The sequence below is a fragment of the Phalacrocorax aristotelis genome, chromosome 16 (genome assembly GCF_949628215.1).
Source record: "Phalacrocorax aristotelis chromosome 16, bGulAri2.1, whole genome shotgun sequence".
NCBI lineage: Eukaryota > Metazoa > Chordata > Aves > Suliformes > Phalacrocoracidae > Phalacrocorax > Phalacrocorax aristotelis.
The window spans coordinates 9,147,581-9,166,591 of NC_134291.1; the positions used below are offsets into that span (position 1 = coordinate 9,147,581).

The window sequence follows — 19,011 nt, forward strand, 5'->3', positions numbered from 1 at the left end:
CAGATCCCAAAGCCCAGGAGCAACTTCTCTGAAACCAATGAGATTTCACAAAGGGAAAGGATCCTCCATGACAGATCAAGAAGCAGAACTGGGACAAATCACAGTTTAAGGTGCTGCTTCCATATCTCCCTTTATTTTTTAGTCTGCTGGGGAGAAATAAAAACAACCCCAAAAAACCAAACCAACACAAAACCCACCAAAATAAACACAAAAAAAGAACAAACAAAACCAGCTATTACAACTTTTCAAGTCCTAGAGCCATCACTTTAATAAGCATCTTTCATAGAAAAAAGTTCATTTGGCTCACTTGAAAAGGCAAATTGTCCATATGAATTAAAGGAGGGAAAATACATACTCTATATGTTTCAGAAGTCAAAAAAATTCACAGATGTGAGGAGTGATAATAGAAATATGATTTCGGGGGGGGGGGCGGGGGAAAGAAGGTAATTTCTGCTTTCATAACAAATTACAAAGATAATTCAATTTTATCAGGAATAACACATAAAATGTTCCTTCACTCACAATTAAAAAAAAAAGTGCTAATTAAAATTCAATGAAAAAGGCTTAACCTGGCTTTTGCCCCTCACAACTTCTGCGTTGTAAAAGCTAAGCCTACCAAGGTCTGATTCATCTAAGAGCAAATCCATCGGTTTGCATCCCGAGGAGCGGGAGGGAACCTGGCAGTCACTTGTACACTCTCCCCTCATCTAAGTTTCAACTGCACGTCCAAAACGAGCTCCCCACTACAGAGGACCAGTAGGCTGCCCAACATCCCCGGGCTGTCCCAGTCAAACAAGCTTTGCCATTTAAAAAACCCTGAGTCTTCATTCACCGTCTGCTATGACTCAGAAGTATTGAAATAACTGAATTTAAAATACGTTATTTTAAAACTTCCCTGTTCCACCAATCAGTCTTGGAAAATAATGCAAACTTGTCAAGTATCACTTCATTTAATTTGGTTATTTTTACAGAGGAATGTGTCTTTTCTTCAAATAAGGGGGGAGGTGTGTGTATTTTATCCTCTGCCTTGTTTCAGTTACACTATTTATTAAGGCCATCATCACTGGAAGACCCCCAACAATTCAAACCATCCCAACTAGACTAGCCATGACATACTCATCTGTTAGTGGGGATATTCGTTTTTAGGACGTTTGTGTGTCTTACAATTGAATTATTTTATTTCTTCAATGAAAAGCAAAATATATTATGTAATTTTAAAATTTCATCTCAAGCTCCCTGTAACCCCAATAATGCAAAAATCCTATTACCGTGCTACCTCTTACTCATTTTGTCATTAATTGGAAAGCAATCTTGCGACTATTTCCCTGCAGTTATTTCTTAATTTCCATCAATGATATGTTTAATCATGTTACTATAATCAAACAACAGTTTGACTAACAATGCATTGAAGCCAAACAACTTCACTCGGTTGGAAATTAATAAACGGCCATGACCCACTCCAGGAGAGGTAACATATATGCTTCTCCTACTTGGGGATTTGCCCTAAAAATATATATGTGTAGGCTCTGTTGGGAGGACTTTATAGTACCCTACAGTATAAACTCTCCTATTTTCAGTTTCACAACAGCTGCGTTGTATAAAAGGTGATCTCAGGATCTGTGTCAGACCTCCCAACTTCTAGCCACTCGGCCCTGACAAAGCCTTCCTGCAGAAAACAAAAATAAAAGCTTATCTGCCAAGCCTTCACTGCTCTGAGGGTTTATTTTACAACAGCTGTTAAATTCTTTCAATTTATTTCTCCATCCCTCAACAAACTCTACCTAAACCTTTTTTTTTTTAACTTGTATGTTATTATTGTTATTTCCTGGCTGTCGCCAGCCGTCCCCTCCCGCCCCGCCCGGCGCAAACCCGAAGCTGCCTCCCACCCCTCTGCGTCCCCCCACCTCCCTCCCTGAGGGAGCACCCCCGAGCCGGGGGAAGCCGGGGCTGTGCAGGGCACCTCCGGCTCCCCGGGCTGGCCCCTCCGCCTGCCCCCGCCGCCCCGGGCGCAGGGCCGCCCCGGCCCGCCCGCCGGCCGGCGGCTGTGGGCCCCCGGGAGAGCGCGGCAGCCCCCGGGGCTCCGGCCGAGCCTGCCCGTAAACAGCCCCCGAGCGGCTGCCGCTGCAGGCCCCTCCGCAGACACAGGGCCCTCTCCAGCCGGCACCGCTCAGCCTCCGGCCCGGCCGGCGGCCCCCCGCTCGGCCGGCCGCGGGGCACTGAGGGTCGCCCGGGTCCTCCCCGGAGCCCTCCGCAGCCGGGCCCGGCCGCCCTCGGCCCCCGCGGGGGGCGAACGGGGAAGTCCTGACTTACCTGTCATTACTTTCTACGCCATCTTGGATCCACTTGTCAACGTCCCCACAAAGCATTGTGGGAAAGCCCTCCCCCGCCCTCCTCCCGGCCCGGCGGCCAGCGGGGGAAGGCGGAGGGGCGCTGCGGGCGGGACGGGGACCGGGACGGAGACCCGCACAGGCCCCGGGACCCGCCCCGGCTGCGGCAGGCGGAGGGCAGCCCCGGGCTCCGGCCCGCAGCTCTCCCCTCACGCAGCGGCTGGAGGGGGCACTACCGCGCCGCTCAGCGTGGAAACCGGCAACCTCGGCGGTTTTCCGTCGGCTTTTTTTTTTTAATCCGCCGCCCCCTCCCCTCTCCTGGGGGTCGTGTCAGTGCCTCTGCGGGCTCGCAGCCGCTGTCGAGGCCGAGGGGCGCCGCGGGGCCGGGCGGAGCGTCCCGCGCAGGGCCCGGTGTGAGGCGGGCACCGGCACCTCACGGGACGGGCCCGCCCGGTGCGCGGCCAGGCGCAGGCCGCTGGTGCGGAGAACGCTGGGGGGTCTTCTCGCGGTTATTTTACTGTTTTTGTTGGGTTTTCTGTTGGTGTTTTTCTTTTTTTAAAGTTACTGCCCTTAAACTCGCAGAAACGTGGGTCCGCGTGCGAAGGCTGCAGCCAGGTGATGACAGAGCAGCTCTCGTTGCACATCGTGTTTTAAAAACCCCATCCGCTTTTCCTGAAGGACTTGCTGGTAACTCGTTCCTGGCTGTGCATGAATCCCAGAAGCTGCATGCCAGTTTTATTTTCTTAGAGTAATCTTCCCTGTTAGCTGTGTTCTCAAAGTGTTTGGCAATTGATTAATACACATGGTGTTTTGCAAACTGGGTTTTTCAAGGCGTTGCTGGCTCAGCTGCCATGGGTGGTGCCCCTCGCAGAGCATCAGCCATCGTGCTTCAGGGCAAAGTGGACAAGAAATTGGGAGAAATCAGCTTACTTGAAGATCTTAATAAAGTTTATCAGCAAAACAGGATTCCAGTGTTTTTTAAAAGCTTTTCCTTCTACTTTAATGAAAATAATTATAAGATCTAGGTCATTTTAGTATTGGATTTTCCTAAATACATTTATATTTAAATTTATGTTTAACACCTCCTAACTCTTTGAAAAGTAACCACCAGCCAAGCCTCTGATGCATTGCCGCTGCAAGAAGATACTTGTGCCCAAGAACATTTTCAATATTCATCAGTACTGTGTTTATGAAGGGAGAGCTCCTTGCAAGAATGTAAATTCAGAAGGAAATAAATTTAAAGAAATCCTTTGCATTTGCAGCCTTAGACTTAAATCGGTCCACTTTTTAATTCAACTTTATAAATAGGGTTGGGAGTACAGTTACTGTTCCAGTGCCCTGCCAGAGGGGAGCGTGGTTGGTCCCAGCCTCGACCCAGGAGTGGCCATTTCAGGAGGCCACGAGCAGTGCTGTGGTGCCGGCCGTAGGCCCTCGCTGCTCATCTCCGGCTTAGACACCATCCCCAGGAGCCTAAACGCCGTCCTGTGACTCCTGGGTGTTTTCCATGGGTGCTGCATGAGGAATGGGGCAGTTATGGTGAATCAGATAAAGGTGAAACCATGTTTAGGACCTAACCAGCTTAGGGTCTCATTCAGTCCATGTTGTTGAAGTGGAATTAGTCCTATTTTGGAGGTTGGTTGCATTTGGTTCCTAGTGAGCTTTCGTATTACTGATAAATTTTTCTGTTACAAAATGCAAGGAAGGCTTTCTTAAAATAAATCATAACTTTTTAAAAAAAGCAGTGGAAAATAGAATGAGGTTTGTATGTGTGTAGATATCTAAAAATATCCATATATCCTCTGGAGTTCAGTTTGGGGTGAGACAGAAATTTGCTGGGTTTCATTTTCACATAAGCTGTCATTAACTTTTGAGTCCATTTGTTCTGACACTACTTATACTGTGCCAGGAAAAAAATTGTGTGGCTAGTGACTGAGTTATATGGGGAAGGATTTATTCAATGACAGACACCATTTTTATTGCTATCTCTCTCTTGTTTTAAAGTTCCTAGATTGAAAGTACTGAAAGGCAAAGACTGCTGTAAGAAGATGGCAACTCAGCGCTGTAGAAACAGCGCAGAAGGGAGCTGGGGAAAGACGGGCAGCAGGGGAATCCCCGTCTCAGAAAAAGTACCGTGTATAAAACACAGTACGGAGGCTGTGCCCTTACACCCACTGCTTTTTATGATCTTCTTCCTTAAACCTCTTAGCCCCCATATGAAGTAGGTTTTACTCAATTTTGTAGACTGGTTAATTGTATTGCATAAACCCTAAGTGGACGTGCCAGAGGCTACGGAGGGAGCCAGCAGCTCTGAGATGGGGTTGGCTGCCAAGCACTATTCTGTTAAAGTACTGCCACTGAGCCTGCAAGGTTGGAATAACTGTATTATTTCCATGTGGTGTCCCCTCCAAGCTCTTTCATAGTCTTTTTTTTAACAGATGAGGATTGTTGGTCCAAAACAAATTTGGACTCCAAGCACTCATTAACCTTGGAAATCCTGCTCAAAGTGCAAATTATACAGCAACTGGCCTAAAAGATGAGATTCCAAATCCAAAGGGCTTTAATATAACTAAACCTCAGTTTCAGAGCCACTTCTGTTGCACAGAAGGCAGCGTATGCCACTAGCAACCGGTTGTACGCTACATGGGAAGAAAGAAACTTCTTGTGGCTTTTATTGACGTGTTTCAATACAGCATTAAAGGATAATTTAAGGAAATAAGCTTATAATATTAGCTGCTACTGTGGGAGGGACTCCATGAGATGTCTCTTTCTTTCTCCTTGATGTGTATTACCCCAGCGGAAGCTGCAATTTTGGCTTCCAACCTCTGCAATCAAACACATCATTCACAACTCTACAGGCTTGAGTTGACAAGCCAGGTCTTCACTCAGCATGGGCTGGGCACAGAAAGCAATGTGTTACATGCTGACTGCTGGCTTGCATGTCCAGACTTCCTAAGTTCCTGGAATCTCCATGTGCTAGGCTCACTAATGGGATTCCATGAGAAGAGGAGAGCTCACAGTACCAGGCTCCTGCTGAGGAATGTGGGGTTTTGCGCTGGTTGCAGCACACTCTCTTCTGCCCAAGGAGACCAGGAGCAGCTGGTCACTGTGAGTCTGGGAGCAGAAAAAAAGCAACAGTGTATGTTGCAAATATAAGAAATGCCGAAGGCACAATGGGGACGCATGAGATAGGAACAAAAACAATGAATCTCTGCTCAGCATCATAAAAGTTGACAGGACTCAGATCCTCAAAAGCCTAACAGTAATATTTCTGGGGACTCGTTATAATAAGATTAAAACAAACAAAAAAAAAAAACCAAAAAAGGGCCCCTCCAACTAACGCAGCAATACCAAATTCAATTTTAAGATTTCAAAACCTTTCAGATCTGAAAATTGCCATTTCCTGCTGGAAGTTTAGAAAGCCCAACATCCCAGGGACCATAACTGCAAGGAAGCCCTGTACAGAAGGCACTAACACATCCAGTCTCTCTACCCTTAAATCAGGATTCTGTAAATTATCACTGTTCACAGGACTTCTCCCTATTCTGTGAAGCTAGGAGCCATGCCCAGGTCCTTGGAAAATCAAGGCTCCTTGCCAAAAAACAGGGGTTTGAAAACCTGGGGCCACTCAGGGCTGCTAGGCTCCCTGCCATGAAGCTTAAGATCTGAGCAGAGCTCTGAAAGGTGTGGCACAGATTCTGGAAGAGTTGGGAACTCTGAAACCCTCACTTGCTGCTGGTAGCCAAAAAGCCCTGGAGTCCTGGCTCGCCCATGAGCTGCACACTTGGAATCACAGCTATGGCTTGGTTTCTGCATTTTCAAAAACAAACCTATTTTAATTATTTCAAACTTACACTGCTGCTTTTTCTCCTTTCTCCTCAGACTTCTGCTTTCACAGGAAATTCAGAAAATCAATTGCTATTCTATGATAAAGTTCACTTCTGTTTCTGGGAACTGACATTTCTTGAATTCCAGTACAGAAAACAAAATTTTCAATCAGCTGCACTCACGATGTCTAACTTCAGAATACAGAAAAAAAAAAATTACAATTAACATGTAAAAGTAATAAGCACATAATAGAATACATTCAGCACCAAACTGCCTCCCTGACCCTGCAGCCCAACACCCCAGCAGGCATCTTGAGCAGTTTTCAGCTCTAAGAAACAAAACAACAGGAGGCTTTTCTCAACAGAAGTTGCAGACTGATTGCAGTGAGAGCAGCAATGTTTTTATTGTCTCAGTACACTGGACCTTTATAAATTTCTTAACTCCCTCGGAAGCAGCAATCATCAGAAACTAACCGAAGTTAAGTGGTTTACCCTCTGCCACGAACAAGTCAGTGGTAGACCTGAGGTTAGATAGCAACAGTAGTTCTTAGTCTTACTAAACAATAAAGCAAACTGTTTCTAGGCAGCCATTAATGTCTGATTATTAGGCTGAAGAGTAGCAAGTTTTGATTTTCCAGCATGAAAATTCCCCTGGAATTCCTCCAGAGTCCTCTAAAGAACAGATGATCTCAACTTTAATCTTACTTCATAATTATCCAAGGACAACATTTCTTCAACGTGGACTTTTTTAAACACACACAATTTCTGGAGCAATTCATATTCAAACTAATTCATTTTTCCTTTGATCCACAAAATGGGAGTCTTGAGGAGCAAACGGCAATAAGGGGATGTTGAGGGCACATTGAGGAGATAGCAACTACAAAGTTCAGATTAATGCGATGGTTTGATCCCACATTGTCAAGATCAAAGATCTTCAGCCTCAGTGCATTTTTTTAAGAAGCCGGCATGCCTTTATGTTGACCTTTAAATTGCTCATGGAGTTGTACCTGACATATATCTGCATGCTTGAGATGAACTAGCACCAAAAGTTTACAGCGTGTCTTTTTTCCTAGCAACCTGAATGTGACGTTTTCCAGAGACTCAAGATACACCCCTTTCATTTTCATTAATAATAGTCTGCCAACAACAACAAAAAAACCCAAACAAAACCCTCCAGAATGAATGGATTCTTTTCCACTCACTTGCATTTACCATACAGCCTAATAATTCTACAATTTTGTTTGAAAATTCCTCTTTTAACTTTGTGATGTGTGGGGAAGCAAACCCTGAGGGATTCTTGCTTCTGGCACCAAGTACTAGGTGCACAACAAGCGTCTCTCATGAGGACAGAGTTAGGTAGGGAGTTGGCCTCAGGCACTACGCTGTCAAACCAAGACTAAGGTGTCGTAAGTGAATTCAGTGAGGACAAAAATCTATTTCAGACCAAAAGGCAAAAAGCCTTTGTCAATCTTTGGTATGAATACAGGCCATGAAAGTGAACCCTCGTAATCCTTCTGAACTGAGTTTTAAGGAGATACCTGGGCTGCTTAAGGGTGAGAATGCTTCCATGTTCTTTACAACCCTGACAGCAAAAGGTAGTTGCGAGGGGAGAGAAACCACCTCCTCTCTCCAACACACTCATGCTCTAAACGCAAACAAAGGCAGCACAGAAGGCTATAGCTAGGCCAGAAAGGGAGTAGGATCTGCAAGAAGCCCAGAAAGTAGGGCCAGGGAACTGCTGAACCATTCCACTCCAGGATAAAAAGGAAAATAGGGTTGGCTGGGGAAAGAGGTCCAGCATCTCTCATCTGGTAAAAGTGTCACAGAGTCCATAAGCTTAAACGCTTGGGGTTGAAGATTCCAGATTTGCAAATGGAATAAAAAGGTTTATCATAAGAAGAGGGAGAGGCAAGTTCCCACTTCCCCTGATGACCCACTGTTCCCCTTTCTGATACCTGTTGCCTCAGCTTCTGGAATACAGATTTTTTTTTAATTGACAAGGTCAAAACTGAAGTAAGTTACTTTGTTCATTATCCTAGCAGCAGCCAGTTTTGCTTACGCTACTAAGGCTGGCCTCGCAAAGCACAGTACATCCCGTTCTCAGGCATGGCTTTGACAAGATTTTACACAACTTGCACAACTGGGATGATAATACAATTTAGGAAGTTAGATGGTTAGCATTCTATGCACTCAAAACAATTTGTCCCTCATTCTCCCTTCCCTCACTGATAGTTCAGCTGTATTTCTGTTGCTCAAATGCAGTGAGCTAGATTAGTATGGCTTGATAAAGTTACTTGCCTCCAAAATTACATTCCCAATTTTCCCTTAAGCTATGTCCAAAGTCTACATTTCAAATGCAAATCACTGCATGGAAGCTTCCATCTCTTCCTGTCCCTTCACAGACTTCCCTCACTCAAAATCACTGTCTAAAGTTTCCTGACTTACTGTGTATTCATATGATAATTACCTGTGCCAAGTGTGTTAGGCTGAATGAAGTTCAGTGTGCTTTTAAAGAGATAGGATTTACATACAACTCAATGCATCATTTGCAATTATGGTCTCTACCTAATTAATTACAAACAGAACAGTAATAGCATTAAGATCATTAAAAATGAGGGCAAATTCAATAGAAGTTCCATCGATTCTTACTATGCTATTTGTGCTACAGTTTTACTTTCTTAAAAAAACAGAACAGGGACATGGGGAAAAAAATCTAAAGCTTCCCTCCATTACAAGTAGGTTAACACAAATATTAGGACATTATCTTGTCTGAATATAACACATTCAATTATGAGGAGCAGCAGCTTTGAAGTACTATCTTCGTTAACTGCATAATTGCTATTGTAGCCATTATAAACCAGAACTACAAAACCGTGAAAATTAGTGACTTGCACCAAGCAGACAAGATTCAGGTAGATTTCTCAGTAAGCTCAGAATTAATTAATAAAGCCTATCTGTAGTCCCAAACCACAAGAAATAGCATTATTTTTAAGCATGAGCATGCAGGATTTTGTTCAAACAGCATCTTGACATAACATTATAATATTATCATCATAAGTTACCTCAAGGCACGCTACTGTAAAACCCTAGGATCTTACTATTTACAGTATATCATCTCAATCACAGCCTCAAAAATAGCCCTGTAATGAAATAACCACAGAATTATGCGTTAGATAAAGGTATGCATGGAAAAGAAGAAATCACAAGACTACTATTATACAGGCAATACAGTTTTATTATGTTCTTTCACCAACTGTAGCAAAAACATTTAACAACCAAATTAATAATCAAGGGAACTTAATTGTCAACAGGAATTTCAGAATTATGTTCTATATTTTAGACCAGGAAGGCTTGACAGGGAGAAAACAAACCATATACACACTGTAATAATAGTCTTTATTATGAAGATTTAATGCCTTCTTTAAAAGCACTGAGATTACTGAGGCACCTTACTGCAGGTTATGTATCATCTCCTCTTTGGCAATGAGATGTGTGGTTTTGTTAACTAGGGCCATTAGTGAGTTGAGCTTGTGAGACCAGTCATTGAGGATATTGTTTGGGTCCTTAGGCCTCTGAAAATTGATAATTCCTGCCAGCCTGTCTACTTTAGCAAAGATGGTCTTATTAACTACTAGGTTAGACAGGAACTCCTCCGATTCCTGCAAAGACAAACAGCACTAAGTCAAGAAAACAGCATTTTTTTAATCTACAAAGCATCAGTATTCCTCCCAAATAGCCTTAAAGCACAGGGAACAAGCTTTTCTTTACACTTAAAAGAAATACAGCTGTAGTAATGCTGTACTTAAAAAAACGCACAATACTTAATATTACACATGTTGGCATTCACTGCAAGCCACTAGCACCATCTACTCAAAACCTTTTCACTTACTTGACCTATAACTGATTGTCTTCCATGAAATTACAAGTTTAATATATTACACCAACAGACTTTTCCACATTGGAGTACTTGGCTATAGGTATCAGCACAAGCTTTCTGAGAAGCGAGGCATAGGAAAATCTATGTAAATTACTGAGCACTGTCAAAGAAGGTTTATTCTGAGTTTGTGGAGAACAGCAGATTTAATTAAAAGACAGTAGGATAAAGCTTTCCATTTGCACTTGAAACACCAATATGCCATGATGTATGAATCTCTTTGGAAAGCTCTTGAAAAGACAAACGGGCATGACAGGAAGACCACTCCACCCTGTGTTCCCAAAGTACAACCATCTATAAACAGGGACATTTAAAGGTGAGAAACCCTGTGTCTTCCATCAGTTTTAATCACCCATCAACAAGAGCTTAACACTGAAAAACAAGACAAGAAGCTCCAGCATTTAAATGAGACCTTGAATATAAATAAATTTTTAAGAGCAGCTTTTGCCGTATGGGTACATGCATCATGACATTGAGTTCTGCCTGGATTAAAAAACAGTTTTCTAACTCCCATAAAGCCATGAAAATACACTCAGGTCTTCGTATTGACTAGGAAAGTGACAAATAATAGGATTAACACTGTTACTCCCAACAGACTTTTACACTGCTTCTCATAAGAAGAACCCAATGAACAAAAGTTCACTTAATGCTCCCTGTCTATCTCTACAGCACACTTTGTTCTTCCTGATAAGAGCTGAAAAACACTGCTAACACAAGCAGGGGAATTACACTAAGGATGAAGCCAGGAGAGCTGCAAGGATAATACAAAGACAGATATATAGAGATACGACGACAGATATTATATCCATGAACATTCACAAACACACAAGTGTAAACCCTGAGAATTTTGTACCAAGCAGTGTATTTCTACAATGCTACTGCTAGAAAGAGAATGTCTTTCTGCATTGTCTGTAAAACAATGCAATGATGATCTATAGCACCACTTACAGAGCTTTTTAAGCCAAATGGAGAACTCCAAATAAAAAGAGAACATTGCTTTGCTGAATACTTACATTTTTTTTGCCACAAACATGCACACTTACACTTCCATGCCATTTATGAAAGAAGGATAAGCAAAGCAACACTTACATCCACAGACAGATCCAGGAGCTGTGCCATTCTCTTCATTGTAATTCTGGTATAATATTTAGCCATTATTCTAATATTCTGGAATAAAAGTGTTCAGAGTAGAGGGTTATGTGCAAAAAATAATTGAAGCAGGCTGCAAAAATATAAAAGTCAATGTTAAAAGCAGATTAGGAGCTGTAATGCTCTAACGACAGTCCAGCATAAGGTACATGAGGGAGTTGTGAACAAACAGTTCCTTTGCTTGTAAAAGGTATAAAAGTCTCTAGATGACAAATTATTAAGTAATGAAATCAACTAATTATTAATTTAATACAAAGCAAGACTTTCAAGTTTCTGCTCTATTGAAATGTGAATGCTAACTCTCACAATTTGAGTGCAACGTGCTCCTTTTTCTGGCAACTGTGCCAAATACCTATAATAAAGATATACGAGCAAATAGAATGTTGAAAATACAACACATTGGAAAACGCAACTTATCTGCTGCTTTACTACATACTTTCTCTTTGTAACTAAAATATGGCAAGCGAAAAGCATTTTTAGTTGAGGCAAACAGCTAATGCTTAAAGGCAGCCATACTTACATGTTCCACAACTCTGTTCTTTAAATCTTTCCATCTCTTTTCACCTTCCTCTGTACAGCCAAAAACATCTGTTGCAGGACTGTCAAGGGATCCTTCTCTCAATTCTTTCCCATATTCTTCAACTAGGGCAGTCCACCGCATCAATTCCATGGTGGTAAATAGTTTTAGGAGGTCTCTAAATGATTTAGTGAAGTTGATTGACAATCAATGAATTAATAAAGCTTATTGCATACTTAAATAGATCAAAAATTTTAAATGTTTTATTACTATTAATATTCATTGTTCTTCATGAATATACCCTGTAATACTTCACGCTACTGGGGGCAGCTGAAGTCAGACTGTGTTTCTAATAAAGATCTTTCTGTCATAAAGAGACATTAATTTTAATGTAGAACTTGCACGATCATGAAAATTTTGGAGTATTTTTCATACAGCATTAAATTCTGAGATGCCTACAGCAGACTCAGCGTAAACAGTTTTCACTTGCACAGCTGGTTTGAGAGAGACACTTTTCACCTAAGAATTATTAGAAAGAATACTTACTTATACTTCGGGATTTCTTCTAGCTTTTTGTCACTACTAATTCTGTGCACCAAATCAGATTGTTCATTGTCATAAGGTGAAAGAATAACATAAAGAACAACGCTCTTCAGTGCCTGTTTAAGAGGAAAGAGTGTGGTTTTTTCCCCATAATTAAACAACTACAAACACTGCCCACAGAGCTTAGAATTTAACTTGCAAAAGGCTTAAGCCCAGCATATTAAGAAGTTAAGGTGAAGTTGATGTCATCTTGCAGAAATGAACCCTCATTCACAGCGATAGGTTTAAATTGATTCAGGTTAACTAAAATTCTAGTATTTAAAATAAATACATGGAAAAAAATCTTTTCAAATATGTAACATTTCTATTGCATACACAACGGTATCATTAAGGCCACACTGCACAGCTGTTTCCAATTTCTGCATCTTTATAAAACAGACAAGACCTTCTCAAGTTTTCAAAGACAATGTAATGAAGATCTTAGTTATAAATAGTCATTTGAAATCAACTTTATTAAATCTGTTTTCAACTAACCGATTTGTTAATATAGCCATTAAAAAAAACCCTAAGAACAACAGACTGAGCTATTTAATCTACTGTAAATTGATCTGGTAATGAAATGGGTATATGGCAGATGAAAATACAGACATTTTGTACGCAATGTTTTTTGTACCTGCTGCCACTTTTCACTTTCAGCCTGGATACATGGAGTATCATAAATGGCTCTGTAGTGCTTACAGATGGAGAGGTAGGAGCCTTCATGTTGATCCAGCTGGATCATTAAGTTGTAGTATTTCAACTTTAGTTTCTGAAACAGTATCAAACAGTAAAATTAATACAGCTCTATGAATCATGTAAATTAAATCCAGCTGGCTACCAGAAAAACAGAGGGATTCAAACACATTTGGACCTGAAGAGAGGCACATCATATTAAAATTGGGAAGGGGGGGAGAAGAAATCCTCCAATGACTTACTTCTGTGTTTTCTTCTTGAAAAAATTTTGTATTAATTTTTTTGCTGATAATTTGAGTCCGAATATAGTCTTTTACAGCTAGACAGAGTCTCATCTGCTCCAGGATAAATTCTACACGTTCTTTCTTTTCCATTGAACCATAGGTTTCCACCTAAAATGAAAATACAACTATTTAACACTATTCAAAGTCAAATCAGGTGAAGTCCTAACTGTGCAAGAAGAGTGGGAGGTGGGAGGTGGGGCGTGTGTGGAGCATGGAACAGAACAAAACAACATAAAAAACAGCTATTCCAGAGCAAGTGAAAACAGAGAAAATGTTACTCAATTTGAAATTATAGCCCCCACTTACACCAGAAGAATGCACTGAACTAAGGCACTAACCAGAGAATCGAAATTTGTTTTCTGAATGGGAAATTCAATGTAACCTAACCATGAGACTAAAAGCAGTTAAAACTGACTTACACTTTCACTAATGACAGTTAATCTCATTCAAGGCATTTCTGCAGACATACCTGATTAAGTTTCTAAACAATAACCTAACAGCAGTTAGAACTAATTTTTATCGCTGACACAATTTTCAGTTACGTGGCGTTACCTGCAATTCTTGCAGAATAGAGGCGGCCTCTTTCACTTCACCATTCTGTTCTTTTATTGTTGCGAGTGTCTTTGTCAGGCGAGCACGTTCAATTTCCACATATATCTGAAATCAGAAGTGGTAGTTTAAACATTGGAATTTTCTAAAGAAGAGTGAAAACTCTAAGACCACAACCCCACTAAGACATATATTTCATGTTTTCATACAACCGATTAATTCCTTGTGTATCCATACTCTATACTGATACTATACACAGATAAAATATGATGGATAGTTGACACACCAGAAGTATTTGGAACAAATTAATCAAAAAAATAATGTCTAAATTGGTCTACCACTCTTTAATCAAACATAAAAGGATGTGTACTGTGAATGAAGTATTAGGTATTTTGTCTGCTAAAATATATTGAAACAGATAGGAAGTTAAGACTTTAGTGGCTAATGTGTACTAAGTACTACCCCTTGCATTATTATTTCACTCACTCCTAACCATCCATAAATCAACAATACTTAATTAGTAACCGTTTAGACTAACTTTGAACAGGCAAAAGCCGTAACATTAATACCAATTTGCCTTTATCCAGAATTGTTTACTTTCTTAAAGTAAAAGGAATATTATGTAAATAATTAACTTGGTCTAATGCTTTGCTATCACCTTCTGATTACCGTAATTGTATGTAACACCTTGTTAAGCCCAAGAGAAAGTAAACTAAGCCTGCCCACTTCTCTAATAAATTCAAATACCTAACATTTTAAAAAGTTAAAAATAAATGGCATTTCAGAACTCTGAAATGTATTATTAATTATGTTAATAATACATCCCAATATCTACATGATGGAAATATGACCAGTGTTTCAGCGAATTATTTAAAGATGAAATATCAAAAATATTTGCAGACTTTTGGAAGGAAACATACTACTTGACTTCTCAGGTTAATACAAAAACACACTTTTGCTCTTATTTGAACAAGATTAAAAAATAATCTTAAGAAGCTACGCTTTTAAAGAAGGTGAACATTTTTATTCTACCTTTTAGACATTCAGTCTTAAAACAAAATCTTACTTTTCCTTCTGTAACCATACGCAACGTGTCAATTAAGCGCAGTTTGACTGGTAAGTCTGTGATGTCTTCAACATATGTGCAGCACTGCTGGACCATTTTAGCAACTGCCTAGTACAATAACAGAAAAGAAAAACATACTGTGTTTTTAAATTTCTCAAATGCATTTAAACTATAACACTCAGAGGTAAGTACTAAATAGTACTCATCTCAGCAGAAAGCACGCAAGATAATTCTCATCACTTTGATTCATAAAAATGTGTAAAATGACGTTAGCAACTGATGCTAGAAGTCAAATGCAATGCTGTTCTGTCATGTCTTTCTTTTCAGTTTTTCCAATGATATTCAAAACAATTCATCCCATGCGGTTGTCTCTTGAACAGCAGTAATACTCTTCTACCAAATCCACACGACTCTTACATGGACTGACAAGGCTTATCTGCTTGCCCTAAGACCTGCACAGCTAAAGGGAAGATGGTGCATCTTCTCTTAAGTGTGTGCACTAGCCCTTCTCTTCAGGACACCTGTAGATTTTTGAGGATGGGAACGAAGGGGGGTAATCATTTCTGACTGACACTTTTCCATCTCTGCATATTCCCAAATAGGCACTAATAAGCTAGCATCCTTCGGCAGCAAGCACAGGTATTGGAATACGTTCTTCTGGTAACAATGCTGACAACGCTGTTACAATTATTAAAATAGCTACTTCCAAAAAAACAAAAACAACACACAATGAAACTTCTAGAAACTTCTTCCTCAACAAGAAAATTCAGCTGAAATGACCCAGTCTTCAGCCACAGTTTGTACAAGTTAGAGAATTAAACTGTACTCTACTTGAATACAAACTCCTGATGTTTCCACAAATTAAAAAGGATGTAACCTTTTTCTTTCTAAAGCAATAATGCCATTAAAATTACCTGTTGCATACAGTGCAATAAACTTTGTTCATTCTTGAGTGCAAGTGCTTTCAGCTATCCTGATAGCCGATTTCTCAGACAGAACTGAATTCCAGAGTACGACAGTTTCAGGCATATGAAATATACGCACCTTATTTGATCACAGTAACCCTGCTTAATGGACACCTCATGTGAACATGAAAAATTAAGAATATGTCTACAATACAGACAGTAGAAGAGTGTAAAGATGAACTACCATCTAAAAGCACTGATGCACTGAAAGCAGAAGAGTCACAGCTGTATTGCTGAGAATGGCAAGCTGGACCACAAGGAGCTCAGGCACAAGGTGAAGACAGACTAATTCCAGACATCAGTTTCATTATTGGCTTTCGTTATGCCTACCAAAACAGGGCAACAGAAGCTACTTACAATACATTCAGGCAGGGCAGATGCTACAAAGTCAGGGAAGTCCCTAAACACAAGGGGGAATCAGATCCATAAGACGGCACCAAATATAATTTTATTTTTTGTTTCAAAGGATTAAATTCACCTGTTTTAACTGACTTCTTCTCTTTGATAGAAGGATAATATTTTCATTAAGAGCATCCCAGTCTTTAGCTTCGTAACACATTTTCACTATAGCAACCAAGATACGGGATGTGGAGACCATGTCAGATGCCTGTAACAAACAAACAGCATATTAGCAATGGAATAAACAACCTGCAGACCTCTCTCACTTGCACTTCTCTTATACAAAGGGAAAAAAAAACTTATTGTATCAAGCCTCATTGATCTCCTTTTAAAGAAAAGAACAACAAAAGAAAAAGACTGATACTCCAATTCCCTTCATGACTTTAACCCAGAGGAACAAGGGGGTGTGTAGGACACCCCAGCGTAAATGTTGTACACCATATGCTACTTACCGTTCGTGTTTGTTTTTCCAAGGAGAGAAGATTTTCAATTACTTCTTGCAATCTTCCTTCCTAATACGATAGGCAAAGAATTATCACCATGAGTGAAGAATACAACTCAGTTGAAATTGAGAGTAGCTCTAATTCTCATGTAAGTAAAAAACATAGACTAGCCTGTACACTAATATTTAAGTATTTTATTTCTTAAAAAAGAAACATACATAGCACTAACTTTAAATATATGTTTCTACACACAGATTAAACTGGAAAGGTACTAGTTCCTTTTTTCCCAAATATGTGCTACAAATTATCTGCCTTGAGCAAGAAACCTAGCAAGTTGCAGACATATTTGGTTAGCTCACATTCACTGAGCTAACTAGGATGATTTCTTTCCTACCCAAAACAAAGCTCTAAGTGAGAACAGATATACAATTAGATACCTTCACCAGAAATTTATTATTACCTTCATCCACATTCATCATATCATAATTACAGCACATCACAGAAAACATAAACTACCTGCTTTACAGTCTAAGCATGGAAATATAATATTCCTGCTTTTTGGGGTTTGAGAATTATATTTGCCTTTGTTTTGAGTAAAGATACCACAATGTACTTGGAGTCCTAAGCTATAACTCCTAGCCAAATATCTTGTAAAAAATGTTAATATGGAGCAATTTGTAGCAGCCCGTAGCAACTGCAAGGTTGTAAAAAAAGGTTAGAAACTAGAAAATTAATAACCAAAACCAGAAAATGAAATTTTTTTCTAAAACGTACCCACCCTACTGAAATATTTTAAACCATATACAATGGTTTGTTAAGGATATGCTCTTACTGCCACAAAATTTACTGCCACAAAATCTTATGCAGCAATGAAACATGGTCATGGTGTCCATACCTACGCAGAGCTGTGCCTGTGGGCTAAAACACCTGTGCCTATTCTCCAAAAAATAGTCTTAAGACAGTGTAAGATGCAATTTACTTATCTTAAGGCTACTACCTTCAGAATCCTATCATATGCTATCCAGTCCAACACATCTATCACAAGACACATGGATGAAGCACAGCATTTGCACCATGTAAAATGTCAATGCCATCCTACTGGGAAAGTAGATAGCAGCAAATCCAACCTGTTCTGAGGTCTGAGATGCGTAAAAATCTCTACGCTACAGAACAAGTCCATAAAAGAAACCTTAAGATACACCATATGCACGGTTACCCCTACGATCCCATCAGCAAGACATTCGGTGGTCATCTATGGCTGGGTGCACATACGTGTTTGCTCCGCAGGTGCCAGGCACCCTCTCAGCCTGTCACGGCTCTGGCCCTCCGTTCCAGTCTTTTGGGGCATGTACACAGCCAAGCTAGAAGGATGGGACGCACTGCCTGTCTAACCTGACACAGGATCAGTTACACGAGGGCAGCTTTGGCGCACAGCAGTCCTAGGATGAACAAGCACCTCCGTCTCTGCCCAGCCACGCTCCGTGCGGGAAGTGGCAGCAGGGAAAAGCTACGTCCCTTCTGGTGGCGTCGGCCCTTCCTCCCCCCTCACCGGCGAGGCTGCACCCTGACATCTCCCCTCCTCTCCTCTCCCCACCGCCCCCCGCCCACCCCTCTACACTCCGCCAAGGAAATGGCAGAGCGGCCCCCTCTACTCCCCTTCCCCAGCGCGGCACAGAGGGCCCGACCCCACACCCCTCGGCACCGGATCGGGGGACAAGAGGCGGCGGCACGTCGCGCCGCGGGTCCGGGGCCCTGCCGAGCGCGGCCTAGCGCGCCCCACGCCATGACTCAGCCCATCCGCACCGCCGGGCTTTCCCCCCTCCGCCTCACCTGCGCCAGCCGCTCGCACTCAGGCAGCCGCTGGTCCACCGTCGCGCTGTAATCCACCTCCATTTTCACGATACGGCCATCAGCCCGCTCCGCGCCGCCCTCCGCCATCTCCCCGGCTCCGCGCCGCGTCCCCCCCGCGAACACACACCGGAAGCGGCCAGGCCCTCGCGCGCAGGCACGGCCGGGGCAGCCCCGCGAAAGGCCCCCGCACTGCGCTAAACAGGCGCTGCCGGGGCCACCTCCGGCCGCCTCAGGACCCGGGGCGGGGCGGCCTCCGCTGTGAGGGAGGCGGCTCCGCTCATGGCGGGTGGCCGCGGCGGCGGCTCCCGCTGCCCCTGAGCTTGGCTTCCCTCGCCTGGAGCCCGGGAGATGGCGGAGGGACCCCCCCGGCACCCGGGAAGGGGAGGGTGGTGCCAGATGCCGGGTGTGACTTGCCCACCGAGACCAGC

At 41.9% G+C, this 19,011-nt stretch overlaps 2 protein-coding genes across 6 annotated transcripts in view; both read right to left on the reverse strand.

Moving 5' to 3' along the window:
* HELZ (helicase with zinc finger) overlaps positions 1–2,448 on the reverse strand; it is a 90,920-nt gene extending 88,472 nt beyond the window's left edge. For 2 of the 5 annotated variants that reach the window (XM_075111692.1, XM_075111690.1), the window contains exon 1: positions 2,311–2,399. Coding sequence is in view for 1 of the 5 variants with exons in the window: in XM_075111693.1 (XP_074967794.1) it covers positions 2,311–2,317 (7 nt within the window). In the remaining 4 variants the exon portion in view is untranslated. Of the gene's footprint in view, positions 1–2,310 lie in introns of all 5 variants that reach the window. The other 3 variants (XM_075111693.1, XM_075111694.1, XM_075111691.1) reach the window with 3 other exon arrangements.
* Positions 2,449–9,365: 6,917 nt separating this feature from the next.
* On the reverse strand, positions 9,366–18,745 carry PSMD12 (proteasome 26S subunit, non-ATPase 12). Its single transcript, XM_075111586.1, has 11 exons — positions 18,563–18,745; positions 16,742–16,801; positions 16,369–16,497; positions 14,926–15,033; positions 13,863–13,967; positions 13,269–13,418; positions 12,968–13,102; positions 12,298–12,410; positions 11,755–11,929; positions 11,175–11,252; positions 9,366–9,810 (listed from the first exon to the last, which is right to left on the reverse strand). The coding sequence occupies exons 1-11, from the start codon at positions 18,668–18,670 to the stop codon at positions 9,601–9,603; spliced, it is 1,371 nt and encodes a 456-aa protein (XP_074967687.1). The 5' UTR covers positions 18,671–18,745; the 3' UTR covers positions 9,366–9,600.
* Positions 18,746–19,011: the final 266 nt, after the last annotated feature.

What these genes read in the sequence shown, in the direction of transcription:
- PSMD12 (XM_075111586.1), bottom strand. Translation starts at nt 18,670, where the DNA reads ATGGCGGAGGGCGGCGCGGAGCGGGCTGATGGCCGTATCGTGAAAATG. An exon ending in GAAGAAATCCCGAAGTATAA is followed by an intron (nt 11,930 to 12,297) that starts GTAAGTATTCTT and finishes TAAATCATTTAG; the next exon opens with AGACCTCCTAAAACTATTTA. An exon ending in TCCTGGATCTGTCTGTGGAT is followed by an intron (nt 9,811 to 11,174) that starts GTAAGTGTTGCT and finishes TTGTCTTTGCAG; the next exon opens with GAATCGGAGGAGTTCCTGTC.